General features: G+C 35.7%; 1 protein-coding gene across 4 annotated transcripts in view; it reads left to right on the forward strand.

Annotated features, from left to right (window-relative positions):
- Positions 1-15584, forward strand: part of LOC115221994 (SH3 domain-containing kinase-binding protein 1) — a 97022-nt gene that overhangs the window by 16747 nt on the left and 64691 nt on the right. For 3 of the 4 annotated variants that reach the window (XR_005002987.1, XM_029792101.1, XM_036511127.1), the window contains exon 2: positions 13368-13525. The exons of the other annotated variant lie outside the window; for it this stretch is intronic. Coding sequence is in view for 2 of the 3 variants with exons in the window: in XM_029792101.1 (XP_029647961.1) it covers positions 13368-13525 (158 nt within the window). In the remaining variant the exon portion in view is untranslated. The remainder of the gene's footprint in view (positions 1-13367; positions 13526-15584) is intronic. 4 annotated transcript variants of the gene reach the window in all.

Below are 15584 nucleotides of genomic sequence, written 5' to 3' on the forward strand. Positions count from 1 at the left end.
TTCTACCAGTATGGGTGCCATTTGCGGGACACCAGTACCTTCCACAACTGCAATTTCACTTCAATTTCACTTGGCTATTCATCATCATCATCATTTAATGTAGTTTTTCCATGCTGGCATGGGTTGGATGGTTTGACCAGGACTGGTAAGCTGAGGGGCTGCACCAGATTCCAGTCTGATTTGGTACGGTTTCTACAACTGTTTGCCCTTAATGCCAACCACTTTACAGAGTATACTGGGTGCTTTTATATGTTGCCAACACAATTTACTTAACCTTTATCATTGTTTTAATGCCCACTTTTCCATGCTTGCATAACTCAGTTGGAGTTTATTGATACAGAATTGTTTGGTGGCCAGACGCCCTAATGGCCTTCCTGTCACCAACCCCTGCCTGGTTCCAAGCAAAGTACTACTTTCCCACGATCAAGCATGTTTCCATGTTAAAGTGGAAATATAGGACACTGTATGACAGAAACACTCATCTACAACTATCACATGACAAGATGAGGAGAGACAAACACAGACAAATATAAATCACACACATACACGCACAACAGGCTTCTTTCAGTTTCTATCTATCAAATCCACTCACAAGGCTTAGGTTGGCCTGGAGCTACAGTAGAAGACACTTGACCAAGGTGCCACACTGTGGCATATATATACACATCTATCAGGTAATTATGAATGAAATGTCCAATTTTCTTATGCATCAAGTTTGACAGACATTAACTTTAATGTTTTATTCTGACAATTCTTTGTTTTATAACTTTAACCCTTTAGTATTTAAACCGGCCATATCCGGCCAAAATAGCTAATCTGTTTTATGTTCAAACTGACCAGATCCAGGCTCTCACACCTACCCTACAATGTTATTCTACATTAAGTAATTACACCATCAAGATCTTGAAGATATGAGATAATGCATGATTAATTCAAATCAATGGGAATCAATAAGCATTATGTTTGATAGAATAATCTGAACACTAAAGGGTTAAAGAGTTACATCATCTTTTTGAAATGCAATTCAAGGTGTCTGATTATATTATGAGTTTTCTTTTGTAAATCAATTTTTGTGAACCCAGGGATAGATAAAAAATTTGTGTTGTTTATGAATATGAGATTTGTCAGGAACTTTTCAGCACCCCTTCATATACATCTATATACATCTATATATATATATATATATAATATATATATATATATATATATATATATACACACATATATATGAAATCCATATCCATAGACATACATACACATACAGACAAAAAGAAAATAGGAGACAGAGACTGACCTACACGTGCTCAGACCTATTCATATGTATATACCTACACTCCACACACACATGTATGCATACATTCATACACATTTATATATACACTAGCAGAGGTACCCGGCATTACCTGTATTACATGCAATTGAAGAATTAGACTTTTCCGTTATATTTTCTGTAATGAAGTGGAATACCTGTTTCGAATTTCATCAAAATTGCAGATGCGGGTTCTTTCCTTCTTTACACACCCTAAAAAAATCGTAATCATAACACATGTATCCCATACTACTGATTTTTATACGCATATTCCAAAATTCCAGTCTTATAGAACCTGTTAAAAGGATTTTGCACCTGAAAAATGGTCATGAAGCTCTAAACTGTGAGAGTTAAGGCCCCTATTGGGGGGCATCTTAATGTCAACCAGAGAAGTTGAATTGTTGAGAATCTTTTTAACTTGAGTCTTATATCTATTGTTTGAATTTCTTTGAAAGTATATATTCACTGGGTTTGCAAAAGAGAGCAAAGCTACAGGAAACCAAAAGATGAATGATCACAATAAGCAGTCAGTTACCCTACCCTAGTCGTTACCACTCCCAATGTAGGATTCCTCACCATCCAGGTGACAGGCACAGCCGTAAGATGCATTACGAATCTATAGCAATTGGAAGGGCGTGACCCAACTGAAATAAACATTAACAACTGTGTGACATGAGAGCTAAGGAGAAATGACAGTGTCACCTCTGGAGTTTGCAAATGACCACTATACTGATACGTAACTGGACAGAATAAATTTACAATCTATAAATGTCTTCGAATAACTAGTCACTCATCTGGGAAGGCCTTGAAATCAAAGTTACCATCTGGGGACTATGTGTGACCCAGTGATAATAAAAAGACTGAAAGGAGGTCTGCAACCAAATAACTTTACAACTGAATCAGTGGAGACAAAGATGCCTCTCATTTACTTGACAATTTATGCACCACATTGCAGAAATCACAATCTAAGTATATGCTAAAGCAAACTCTTACACTGCTGTACCATTGAATTACAAATAATGCTCATCTTCTATGCTCGGGTGACCCTACAGCTTCCAAGAGTACAACTGTATCCGTCTTTGCTTAGATAAAATGACAAAATTGTGGGTGTTAAGTCCCCATTGAGGGGTCTTTCTAACTTGTAAGAAGAAAATTTTATAAATATTACTTCATTTGTATCTAATATCTATGGTTAAAATTTCATCAACAGCAAAAATATAGGAATTGTCATGGGGGTTATGGCCCTAATGCATAGAATATAATTTCCAAATTTCGCAAAGATCCATTCAATACTTTTGACCTAGTTTTGGATCATAAAAGAAATTACTAAAATTTGGGAGTTAAGGCCCCCATTAGGGTGTCTTACAATCCTCATGTGAAGTGGAAACTTTGAGAATACTTCTTGATGTGTCAATTACCCATGGATGAAATTTCATCAACATCAAAAATTTATGAATTTTCATGGGGGTTCTACCTCCTTTAAGCCATCTGAAATTCAAACCAAACATATTGCATTATACCCGGCCTTATGCATTGAATCTAAGTTTCAAATATCATAAGGATCCATTCAGTAATTTTGGTCCATGAAATTGTCTGAAACTCACAGCATTACCCTTCTCCCAATGCTTGGATTTTGTGTTCCAAATTTCATTATGATCGGTGCAGCAGTTTTCGAATGTATAAATAACACACGAACACACATAAAGACATTGACTTTGATATAATAGATATGAATATGCACATATACATACATATATATGTATGTGTGTGTATTATATCTATACACACACACAAAAAGATAAATTGATAGATACAACTGAGTGGGCAAAGAAAAATATGAAACACTGCCTAGTGCTTCTTTTTTTTTTTTTTTTTTGATAAGCCTGGTACTTATTCTGTCAGTGTCTTCTTGTGAAACCAGTAAGTTATGGGGATGTAAATAAACGAACAACAGATGTGAAGCAGTGATGAGGGAGAAACACAAAGACACACACATAGACTTATATATATACATACATATATATACGATTGATTTCTTTCAGTTTCTGTCTACAAAATCCACTGACAAGGCTTTGGTTGATCTGAGGCTATAGCAGAAGACACATGCCAAGTCCATGGACCTTATGTTTTGTAACCAAGTTTGTTACCACACAGCCACACCTGCACCTATGTATATGTGTGTATATGTATGTATGTATATATGTGTATATATCTGTGTACATATTACACGTACATCTATACATATACATGTATATATATATATATATATATATATACATATATACATATATACATATATATATACATATATATATATATACATATATACATATACATGTATATATATATATATATATATATTCCCTTTGCAAATACTGATAGGACACAGAAAGTGTGTCTATGGCCAGCTGGAGGAGTGTGTCCTCCTGGGGCTAAAAACTACAGTAGCATCCACCCTTAGGGGTTAGCCATATTGAAATGGCAAAAATACGTCACTATATATATATATACATGTAAATTTAAGATAATAAGGGTGAAAAATTGAATATTAATTTGAGTAATTTCTACTGTGGACTTACAATTCCTTTGTTAATGGTAAGACCATAGCAGATCTTCTAGCATAATGGATGTCCACATACAGGTCATCCATCTTATAGTTTCAGTATTAAAGTGAAAGTATCTGACATTACAATAGAGAGATGTTATTGTTTCACTTTTGACACGTAATACTGAAATAGTGGAGAAGATATTGCTGTGGGCTCGCACTAGGCAAGAAGTTAAAAAACATTTTTGGCCTATGACACTACATGGACCCTAAGTAAGGCATGTTTAAAATTTGAATGAAATTGGTTGTGTAGTCCTCAAGTTTTAGGGATTCACACAGACACACATTCTCATCTTTATATATATAGATATAAATGCACACACACACACATCATCATCATTGTTTAATGTTCTTTTTCCATGCCGGCACCCTATAAAAACACTCAGTATACTCTGTAAAGTGGTTGGCATTAAGGGCATACAGCTGTAGAAACCATGCCAAATCAGACTGGAGTCTGGTGCAGCCCCTCAGCTTACCAGTCCTGATCAAGCCATCCAACCCATGCTGGCATGGAAAATGAACATTAAATGATGATGATGATGAATAGCCAGATGAAACCAGTGCATCCCAAACAGCTCAAAACATCAATGAGGTGCTTGGTGAAGATGTAGTGAATGAGTGGACTGTACATTGATGGTTTAAGAAGTTCTGGTCTGGTGACTTTACTCTTAAAAATCAGCCCCACGGTAGACCTGAGACCAAGGTGGATAATGATGAGCTGGAAACTGCAGTGGAAGCAGATGCATCTCAAACTATGTGTGAGTTAGCAGCAAGGTTTGATGTTTCGATTCCAACTGTATTGGATGATCTCAAACACATCGGCAAGGTAAAGAAGCTGGACAAGTGGGTACCACACAAACTGAGCAAGCATCAAATGATACACTATCTTGAAACTTGCTGTTCTTCACTGTCAAGGCCTAAAAGCAAACCATTTTTGCATCGTATTGTTATATGTGATGGAAAATGGATTCTTTACAACAATAGCAAATGTTCTGCATGGTGGTTGGATAGAGACAAAGTGCCAAAACACAATCCAAAATAGAATATTCATAAAAAAAAGTTAATGGTGTTTGTTTGATGGTCCAGCATTGGTGTCATCCACTACAGCTTCATGAGACCTGGTAATTCATTTACAGCAGATGTATACATCAACCAACTGGATGAAATGATGAATGAAGTTGCATTTAAACAACTGAAATTGGTCAGCAGAGACAGGCCAATGCTGTTGCAAGACAATGCTCGACAACATGTTGTCCAAAGCATCACGGTTGGTGCAGTTTCATCAGAGTCCTTGCCCTCTGTCATTTCAGCATAAAGTGAGCCACATAAAGATATGTATCTATCAACCTACCCATTTATAAACGTAGGTGTCATCCCATTTCCTTATTACTGCTCTGTCTTCATCCAACCTTTTGTTCTGAAACATATGTATATTGAGTTCTACACTAGGTTATTAGTCTTGCATAATATTAAAATACATATATATGAAATGTATGCATGTATATAGTTCTTCCATACACCATCTTGTAATGCACCTGAATGTATCATCATTGACCTTTCTTGGGGTCATTCAGTGTTTTGGGTTTTTCAACAATCAGTCACTCAGCCAAGTGACCCAACCAAGGTTAACTGATCACTACCCCTGCTAAGGCTCGCACTTTCTAATTCACAGTAACCTTAACCCTCTCAGACCTGGTCCCCTATGCCTAACTGTACCCTCCACCTGGGGTCCTGAGCAAAGAAATAATTATACAGTTCAAGAGTAGTGATTGCAAACAAACTAATGGACAAAACCACAAAAAGGGGGGGGGGATAATCATAATATAATGAGAAGGTCTATTTCTCAATGACTGTGTTTGTCCATTGCTGAACAGAACCACAGAAAAATCCAGGAGACTAACAATAATAGGCTTATCTCTCACTACTTTGCTCATCTCTTTCTCCAGTTTGGTTGTCTGACTGACTTTCATAGTCTGCATAAGGGCAAACTCTTCATGCAAAGAATAAATACCAGTAATTTCCTCAACTGTAAAGAGTCTCCTTTACCAGACAAAATGCTGGGTTCATCACACATTCATTTCATCACAAGAAAAATCTTTTTTTTTCTTTCCAATTAAAAACAAAAATAAACAACAGCTGTTGGGGATGCAATAAACAATGAGTCTAAACAAATTTGACTAAATGGTTGCAACATGATTGATTATCTGTTTTTAGTAAACTATCTTCTTTTTGTACGTGTGTTGCTCATTACTAATTTAACAGGAATTTGGTAAAGATTATAGTTATGCTATCCCCACTATACCAAGAACATGGTGCAGTAGGGTTCAGGCAACTTCTACTGCCTCTATGCCACCTTGACAGCATCTTGCCTACTGGTTCCCCTAATGCTTGACATTATAAAGGGACTGGCCTGTGAACTCTCTGCATCTTACCTCCATCGGATCAAACCTTGCTACCCATTGTTTTGACATAACCAGCTCAGCATATTTTCTTCTCTTACTCTCATCTGTCTTCTCAAAATGTATTTGTAAAATATATTTATACACACACAAATGCAGGCATGATTATGTGGTTAAGTTCTTTTCAGAACTACATGAGTAGCGGTTTGGTTGCATTGCATAGATATACTTTAACTGCAGAGAGAGACACTTACAGAGACATGCATAGACCACTACGCATTGACATACAGATTAGTGAAAGGTGAGGAAGGAGAACAAGAGCATATTAGGTCATTAGGATTTTATAAGAGATGAAAAAAGGCTTTGGAAAAGTTGGACAATGTAGTGGCGCTAGCTTATGTGCATGTGTGTGTGTGTGTGTATGCATCTGCAGATTACCTACTCTATTAAAAGCAAAATGCTTTATTAAAAAAGCATCTTTAAGCCCACCCTCTTGATCAAGCTTTCATACTTTACTACATGCAATACTGCTGACATAATACATCATCTCAATTATTAGAAATTATTCCATCTACCTGTGAGTAAAACTAACAATACCTGTGTGAAACCTTCCAACCTTCTGCTGGTGCCTTGTCAACTCTCAGCAGTCTAGGTGAGTGACCTATACCCAAGATTGCAATATGAGGTCTAGCGCACTACTAACGCCCTACAACAGGCCCAAGAATCTTACAAAAACAACTGGATACCCCATTGCCACCAACTCAAGCAAAACAGCAGTAACAACATGAACAATGGCACCCCAATTGGAGCCAGCCAAAACAGAAGCAGCAGCACCAATAGGCATCCTTAAAGTGTAAAAAGACTCCCAACACTAAAGAAACACCTTCACTTCCTCCCTCAGCTTTCTCCCTGGATCAGTGGTCTTACCAATTGAGAAGAAGTTAAAACAACAACAAAATTCTGTAACAGAGGGAAGGGGACAGTGAAAAACAAAAGCTGGTTCATTCAAAAGGACAGCAAATACTCTTGAAGCACATGACATGACCAATGCATCACTACAGTCTTAACCACAACAGCATCAGCAACAACTGAAACAAAAATCGCAGTTAGAACCACATAAAAAAATAAAAAATAAAACAGCACTCAAAGCAAATCACAGAAGAAAATGACATTAATTTCAGCCATGTTCAAACGAGCGATATTGACTTGATGGAGAAGGTAATAAGAAGCAACAAAAGCATTGCCACTTTGAAGAGTTCCTCCCCAAAACTTACAAAAATAGACTTCCCATACAAAGAGATTCATAGACATACATAGGAATAAAAGGAAATTTTCCATTTGATGTAGGGCTTTTCAAAAAAATACCCAACAAAATGCTTTATAAAAACCTTTCAAAATTCCAATCTTAACCAATGAGAAGGCTGAATCAACCAATCTCCTTAAGGACCTAAGTGAGTGACCTCTCCATTTTTGTTTTCTCCATAACAAATACTGCTGTCCTCAGAGTTGGTTGTATAAATGTGTGTGATATAGAGTCAGCTTGGAAACAAGGCCATTTTCTCAATGACCTCAAGTCACTTGGCTTAAATATAGCTGCCATTAGTGAGACCAGGATCCCTGGAGCATTCATACTCACACCCATTTTCAATAACAATGAGATATTCTCAACTTGTGGCCTGTTGGGGTTGATTTACCAGGTGGTAGTCTTAGTCTTTGATCTCAAGGTACAGGCTGTCTTCCCAGACTCAGTAAGTTGGTAGGCCTGGATGTGAGCAGCAGCAAAGGTGATGCCTTCAGACTAGTGGCTGTCCATGCCCTGACATGGATAGGACAGCCAGATTTCTTCAGATGTCTAATAACTTTGCTAAGTAAAACCTTATCACTATTAGTTGAGGACTGGAACTGTATTTTAGATGCACAAAGGGAATGTATAAGGTTAGTACCTGCTCAGAAGTTTCCAACTATCTGATAGGTACCTACTAGATTTCTCTGATGTGCCACTGTGGACATGGAGCAACCACATTGTCATCTAAATCATATCTAGATAGACTTTTAATTTGGGTCAACATATAGGGATGGTGTAGGATGTCCGGCTCAAAATGGTAAACTATACAAACCACAATTTTGTGATCTACTTCACTGACTTAGGTAGGACTTCTAGTCAGGGACCCAATTACTGAAAATTGTGTGTGTCCTTACTGGCGCACAAAGTGCTAAAGACAACAGGAACTATAATAGTGAATTAGTTATGCAGTAATTGACAGGAGCAGTTATGATGAAGTTCCACGAAGAGAGCAATTAGATCAGAATTTATTGTATTTAGCAAAGAGCAGTAGAGAGAAATAGATTGAAGTGAGAACTAATTGGCAATTTTGAAGAGGTTTTTAGGTTATTTGTCTAGTGGCTATAGCAAAAGAGGTTGTGTGATGGACAAAGTTGAAAGGTAATGAGGACAGACACTTGGTAGATCCCCTTTGACTTTTTCAAGTTTCATTTGATAAGGAAAGTGAGAATAGAAATAGAAGTGATGTTCCCAAATGAATTTGTTGAAAGGTGGGTGAGAGTGGCAAAAACAGCAAGAGTAAATGGGATCAGTGGTTCCCAACTGATTTTTGGTCATGCCCTACTGAATCATTTCTAAAACCCTGATGCCACCTTGTTATATTTAGTTTTTGTTATTCAAAATTTTACTACTATTCACTTGGAGGAAGCTTAAAAGGCTATTAACTTGGTCTCTGAACAAGCTTCCAAAGTACATGGCATTCATGAAAGAGAAAAATAAAAAACAGACATTTAAATAAAGTTTCAAAAATGTTGTTGTGGAGGACACCTCCTAGCCAGAGAAGTGGGCTGTACCACTACAAATAGTCGACAGACATAACGAATTGGCAAGGCATGCTGTTGGGCCAGTCAGGCTGACAACAAAGTATGTCCTCATAAAACCACACAAAACAGTGTCGAGCAAGACACAACAAACATATAAGAGAGAAGTGAAATGCAGAAATATAAAATATTTGAATAAAAATAAGTAAACTAAAGTTAGCGAGATCCTGTGCTTCATACCTGCTATGGAGAGGTTTTATATTAGGCACTAGTTTAGTTAGTTTTAGTTTCGAGTCTCCTCGTTTAGTGATATCCAACCGATTTCTTTTTGTCAATAACAAATCATTTACAGCACTAAAGCCACATTCAGCTAAATATGAAGATGGAAACGGTAACAACAATTTTCTTGTGAAGTTGGTTGAATTTGGGTATTTGGTTTCTGTGTCATCACAAAGCCATGACATCACTCCTTTTATATTGAATAAAGTTTTCACTGACTCATCATTTTCCATTTCCGAGAGTTCTTCTTGGTACTCTATCGAAGCATCAGATATATCCACTAGCATTGGCTGCATCGCCCATGTTGGAAAATCAATTTGTTTTAAATCAATCAAAATCTTTCTTTCAAATCAGAGGCAAATATTTTCAGATGATCCAGAATGACAAGTATGGTAGCATCGGTCACCTCACATTTTTTTAGCCAATGAAACTGGTCAAAAATTTTGTTAAATATTTTCTTTTGACATACCTCAGTGAATGTAACAAAGCCAAATATCTTCGGTTTTGCATCAGTAAGAGTTTTATTAGATCCTTGAAGTTGTTTATTTAACATATTCAGTTTTTCAAAGATATCTGTTAAATAACTCACAAATGCTTTACCATCAACGGTTAGCAGGTGCTTCATTTCAGGCTTGTCACTTAAAGTCACTAAGAACATCGTGTAGTTCCATAAATCTGTTCAAGCAATTCCCCTTTGAGAACCACCTTACCTCAGTGTGAAATAAAAGTCTTGCATAGTCTGCATTTTCACAAAGCCGCTTGAAAAGATGCTCTACCTCATTGAGAATAAGAAACATATTTTTCGATACTAAGTTCTCTCTATGAATAGGTTCTCATCTTTCTTCAATTTTAAGCAGCCTTTTTTCTTGCCCATCATAACAGGAGCACCATCTGCAGCACAGGATGTTATATTCTCTATTGGTGTATTGTTGATATCCAAGTAATTTTTTAACTTATCTTGTATATATCTGGGGCGGTAGTGGTGGATTCTAATGATTTGCAGAATATCATTTCTTCAGCAATTTCACCTTTATCAATATATCTTGCTTAGGTTAGCAATACAACCTCACTGTCTCTTAGAGATGATTCATTCATTTATAATGAGAATTTTCTTGATTTCAGCTTTTCAACAAGATGTGTTTCAATATCTTCACTCATTTCATCTATTCTTCTACAAACAGTATTGTTACTGAGTGGCATGGCTTGAACCACTTTGTCATCTTTTTCCAGGACTGTTTTAAAACAATGCTGATATTGATGGTTTAATTAAATCCTGTCCAATAGTATGATTTTTTTCCACATTTAACAATGAGTAATGGAATTTCATAACTACCCTCAAGAGTACAACGAGCATTAACCAGTTTGTGTAGTAAACAGAAACATTATTGTTGTTCTTTTTGCAAACTTCTTTAAAGACTTGAAGTAATTTAAATCTGAATTTACATATGCACTATGTTTCAACTTCAAATGCAACTCAACGATTTGGTTTCATTCATTCATTGGTCAAACATTGTTGGCATAAGAGGCAGAAAGGTGACTGTTTATCATGGATAGCGGGTATAAATTCAAATTTTAAATATTCCTCTGAATATTGATGAACTTTTTTTTTACTTGCACTATTCATTTTATGTATTTTTTAATCAAACACGAAGAGATCTCAGTTCAAGCAAATTTTTTCAACAATTTCTTCAAGAAGATTTCAGTATAAACTTTCAGAAAATATGCTCAAAAAGAAACAAAAAATATTCTGTGAATCTGCTCAGCTGTAAAAACCTTTCAATCAATGATGGAAGTTTTTCTTACATTTTTTGCTGAATTCACAAACTTGATAATAATTTCTGATTGGTGGGAATAAAATAACTTGTTAATTTTAATCTCTGATCATATATATACGTGTATGTGTGCATTACCAGTACCATAAATCTCTATCTATCTATCCCCCCCCTCTCTCTCTGCCTTTTGCTCTTCCTTCACTGACACTACCTCTTACTTCCACTCCATTTCAACCCATTCTGCACAATTCAATTCTCTCACATCCAATACTATTTAGTGCCCCACCAACACTCTGCAGCACCACATTTTTCTTGTGTACCTAGATTTTTGTCACTACAGATAAAAGAGTCAATACTTTTAGACACCCACACACATAAGTCTGTAGTACATACATGCACACACACACACACACACACAGAGGCATTTATAATTAATTACCTACATGTTTTCACATACCGAAGGAAATAAATCTATTCCGTCTTTAGCAACATCAGATCTTGTGATGATGAAAAACAACCTGTTGTCTCTAAAGTGTCCAAAATTTGATAAAATTGTCCACGGAAGGGATGTAAAGAATTTTTTTTTTATAGCTTATTCTCGAATTGCCCCCTTTCTCTAATTGGTATAGTAAATATTGTGCACAAGAGGTATAAATTCAACTTAACCCTACACATGCATCACCAAGATATTACCATGCCCCACTTGTGGGGCTTGTGCCCAAAGTTGGGAATCAGGGCTCTAAATATATATCTGTTGGCGGATGAAAATTGGAGAGGTCACTTTCCCCCTGGTGTTCTGTGGGATCTTGAATGACTGGGTTCCTTAATTGACCTTAGAGGTTGTCCTGGTTGGAGTGCATCATTTTTTAAAAACATTTATATCCATATTTTTCTTAATTTTTTCATTTGATTCTCTTCAAACCTCCACATTTTATGTCTACCTTTGTCTCATCCATCCCCTTCACTATTACCTTGAGAGCAAATAAATCAACATCGTTATTATTTTTTGTTGTTGTTAGATGATTACTAGCAATGCCTGTGGAAATCCCACAGTAAATACAACATTTTTTAGATGATTGTAAATTTATAAAGAACCATAAAAATTAGTGTTTCTTTTAAAATTGTATATTCTGCATTATTTTCATTTAATAAATAAAAAAGAATCTTCTGGATAAGGCTGTAATTGAGGGAGCAGGACTTGCTCATTTTTTCTGCTTCATTATTGCCTATACCATCTCATTTTTTCTCTTGTTAGCTTACATCATCTATCACCATATTTTATAAACAAATGTCAATTTTGAAGTAAGCAGGCAAAAGATAATTGCATTTCTGTGCATGCATTAAGGAATGAGCTGTATAAAAAATGATTTCAAAACTAACAACTACACTTTTCACTATTTACTCACCACCACCACCACTACTACTACTACTACTACTACTACTATCACCACTGCCATGTGAAAGCATTCTGCATCAGCTGGCATAACTGTCTCTTATCTTCTTTTACCTTTCAACCTTGATATAACTGCTCCCCCCTCCCTCCCTCTCTCTGCTTTTCTTTAACCTCATCACCAGACCATCACCTCACTTTTAAACATTCTTCTCTTCTATCTATTTCTCTCTCTTCAACTAAGTTTTTAACCACATAATAACAATTACGTCCCCCCCCCCCACCGCATGCCGATAGCGTTTCTCTTTGCCTCTCCCTTCAACTGACCACGTGATGGTGTAATGCATTCAGCCTTAGCATATTAATTTATAGAGACACATACATATATATACATGCATACATCTTCCTCTACTTTTTTTCTGCTGCTCCTTTTCCATCCATCTTTCACTCTCACTCCACTTCTCCTCCTCTAACTAACTAAAGTGTAACAAATGAACAAGTAGAATTATAATATAGGTAATTAATTTAACTTATTAGTGGTATGCTACATGTCTCTTTCTCTCTAAATATTTCGCCCTGTGTCCGTTATTCTCACATAAAGGTCTGCAAAATTCCAATTCCTTTTCTAGTCTCAGTTAATACTTCCTTTTAGAGAGTTCCTTTTAATATGCTTATAAAAGTTTCTATTGAAAATACAGAGTGGCTTGTGTGAAAGGGGTTTATTGGACATGATTCTTGCATTTAGATGTTGCTGTTAAACATTTTTTTTTTCAATGTCTTTTTGTTCCAGCTGAAGCGAAAGTTTTATTTGATTATCAAGCAAGCCAGGATGATGAATTAACAATCATTGTTGGGGATATCATCAAGAATGTAGTCATGTCTGATGGAGGCTGGTGGGAAGGTGAAAAAAATGGCCAGAAGGGTCTATTTCCAGATAATTTTGTAGAGGTATGTTAGAAGATGGTTTTGCTTATTTCAATAACATTTTCGGCCATCTTAAGCTTCTACTAATCTTGTAGCTACTCAATATTATTCAACTGCATGGCAATACCTATTAAAATCTGACACAGTATAAAGGGTCCTCTTTAGTCTTGTAGACAATCTCTCTGGTCCTGTCAAGAAAAGCATCTCTAGTTCCTAAGTTATGATAAAATATATATCCTATCCATACAGTGAAGTAGTTAGAGTTCGAAAGAACCTTCAGCTGTAAAAGCCGTCTCATAACAATTAGGAAAACATGAGCTCTGCAAGCTGCAGTGCACATGCAACACATCCAAATAAAAACTAAACAGAGTAGAAGAGTCTCTTTAGTTCTGACAATAACTTCTCTAGTGTTGGTGGCATGATAAAATACACCCACTCATCTGCTGTTAAATGGTTGTAAACAAGAAGGTTATCCAACCATGAAAACATTCCTTATTTCATGATATGCACAATACAAGTGACAGAAAGTTTTCTTTGGTTTTGCATGTCTCAAAGACCACAGGAAAAGACAAGACTTGAAACTACTTGTCCAACCCATGCCAGCATGGAAAAACAGATAATTAACAATGAGGTCTGTAAAATTCTGGACTACACGAGATCACTTATTATAGTTTTTAATTTCTTTAAACTTTTAAGACATGTCCTTAAAGCTGTTTATCAACTTATTTCATTCTTGTTTCTTGGTTTTGAAATAAGAAAATAGCTTTTAAGACAGAAGATTAGACTTTGTGCAGCTGCAAATTGTGTGGAATTGAGGGCTAGATTATTCTTATTTATTAGATTTTATTTTTATATGTGTCATTGTGGAACCAAAAACTATATTTTGACAAAAGAATGTCTGGGTGTGGATACCTAATGACATCTGCTTTTTGCAAAACCTATAATTAGTAAAAAAAAAAAAAAAGATCTCTACTATAATTTTACTTCAGTTTCCGCTATAGATATCTACTTATATTCATAATAGACTTAATCTTTTATCATATTTCTGTTTTACATGCTTTTATTCAAAATGTCTAGATTTATAGTTTTTTTTCTTCCTTTTAATGATATTTTACATATGTTGAACCAAATATCTCAAATTTCTAAGCCTTCATAATATCAGCTTTGCTTTCTTGTTTCACTTATGAACTAATGGACTTTGAAACTATTGCTATTTATGTTTTCAGAGTTTTTCTTAGCATTTGTAATCGTAGTTTTCTAAGATTGTATGTCTGACAGCCCTAGTATATTCAGATTCTGAAAGTCATGGGTTAGTGGTGTTAATTTCAAGTATATTTATATTTTGTCAGCTCTGATTGAAGATATCTGTAATCAAGGGCATTCCAGTTTTGACCATTCAGTTTTTATTTTCATGTTTTTCAGATATAGTACATCAAAGACTACATTTTCTAATACGTCCCTCCTTTTATAAGATGGTAGAGTATGATTTGAGAGAGATTTAGCCTCTATTTCTAACTGGATTTTCTCCAGTTTATAGAAATGATCAGGTAGCTGTTTATCTTATGTTCATATAAGTAATTGTATAAACTGGCAGGACCTGTAGAAATATATAAACTACACCTTTCCCTGTCCAACTACTACCAAGCCTCGTCAAAGTTCTTTACCAATTGAGATTATTTTCATTTCAGTTTGGCTACAACCTTCACTGCGCTGTTGTTGCCCACAAGTTTTCTCCCCTGTGGTTGCAGGCACATTGTGTCACTTTGAGAGGAGGGTTTAAAATAAACATTTCAAAAAGTTTATTTCCACTACTTTAAGCTGGAAACAGCCGACTTTTGATTCTGAACGAGGTTAAACTTCCATTCTATGACCATTTTCATTGTTTATTTACTCATCATGAGATACACAAGCTTTTACATCGATTGCTGTTTTTTTAGTTTTTTTTACTGAATGAAAATAGCCATTCCTGCATTTGATGAAGCTTTTCTGGAAGAAATCTTGTTTAATTCTGACTCAGATGTCAATTTTGAAGGATTTACTCAGGCAGATATCAATGGTGAAATGATTTGAAGTGATGATGAGG

Source organism: Octopus sinensis, linkage group LG19, assembly GCF_006345805.1.
Source record: "Octopus sinensis linkage group LG19, ASM634580v1, whole genome shotgun sequence".
In the NCBI taxonomy this organism is placed as follows: domain Eukaryota; kingdom Metazoa; phylum Mollusca; class Cephalopoda; order Octopoda; family Octopodidae; genus Octopus; species Octopus sinensis.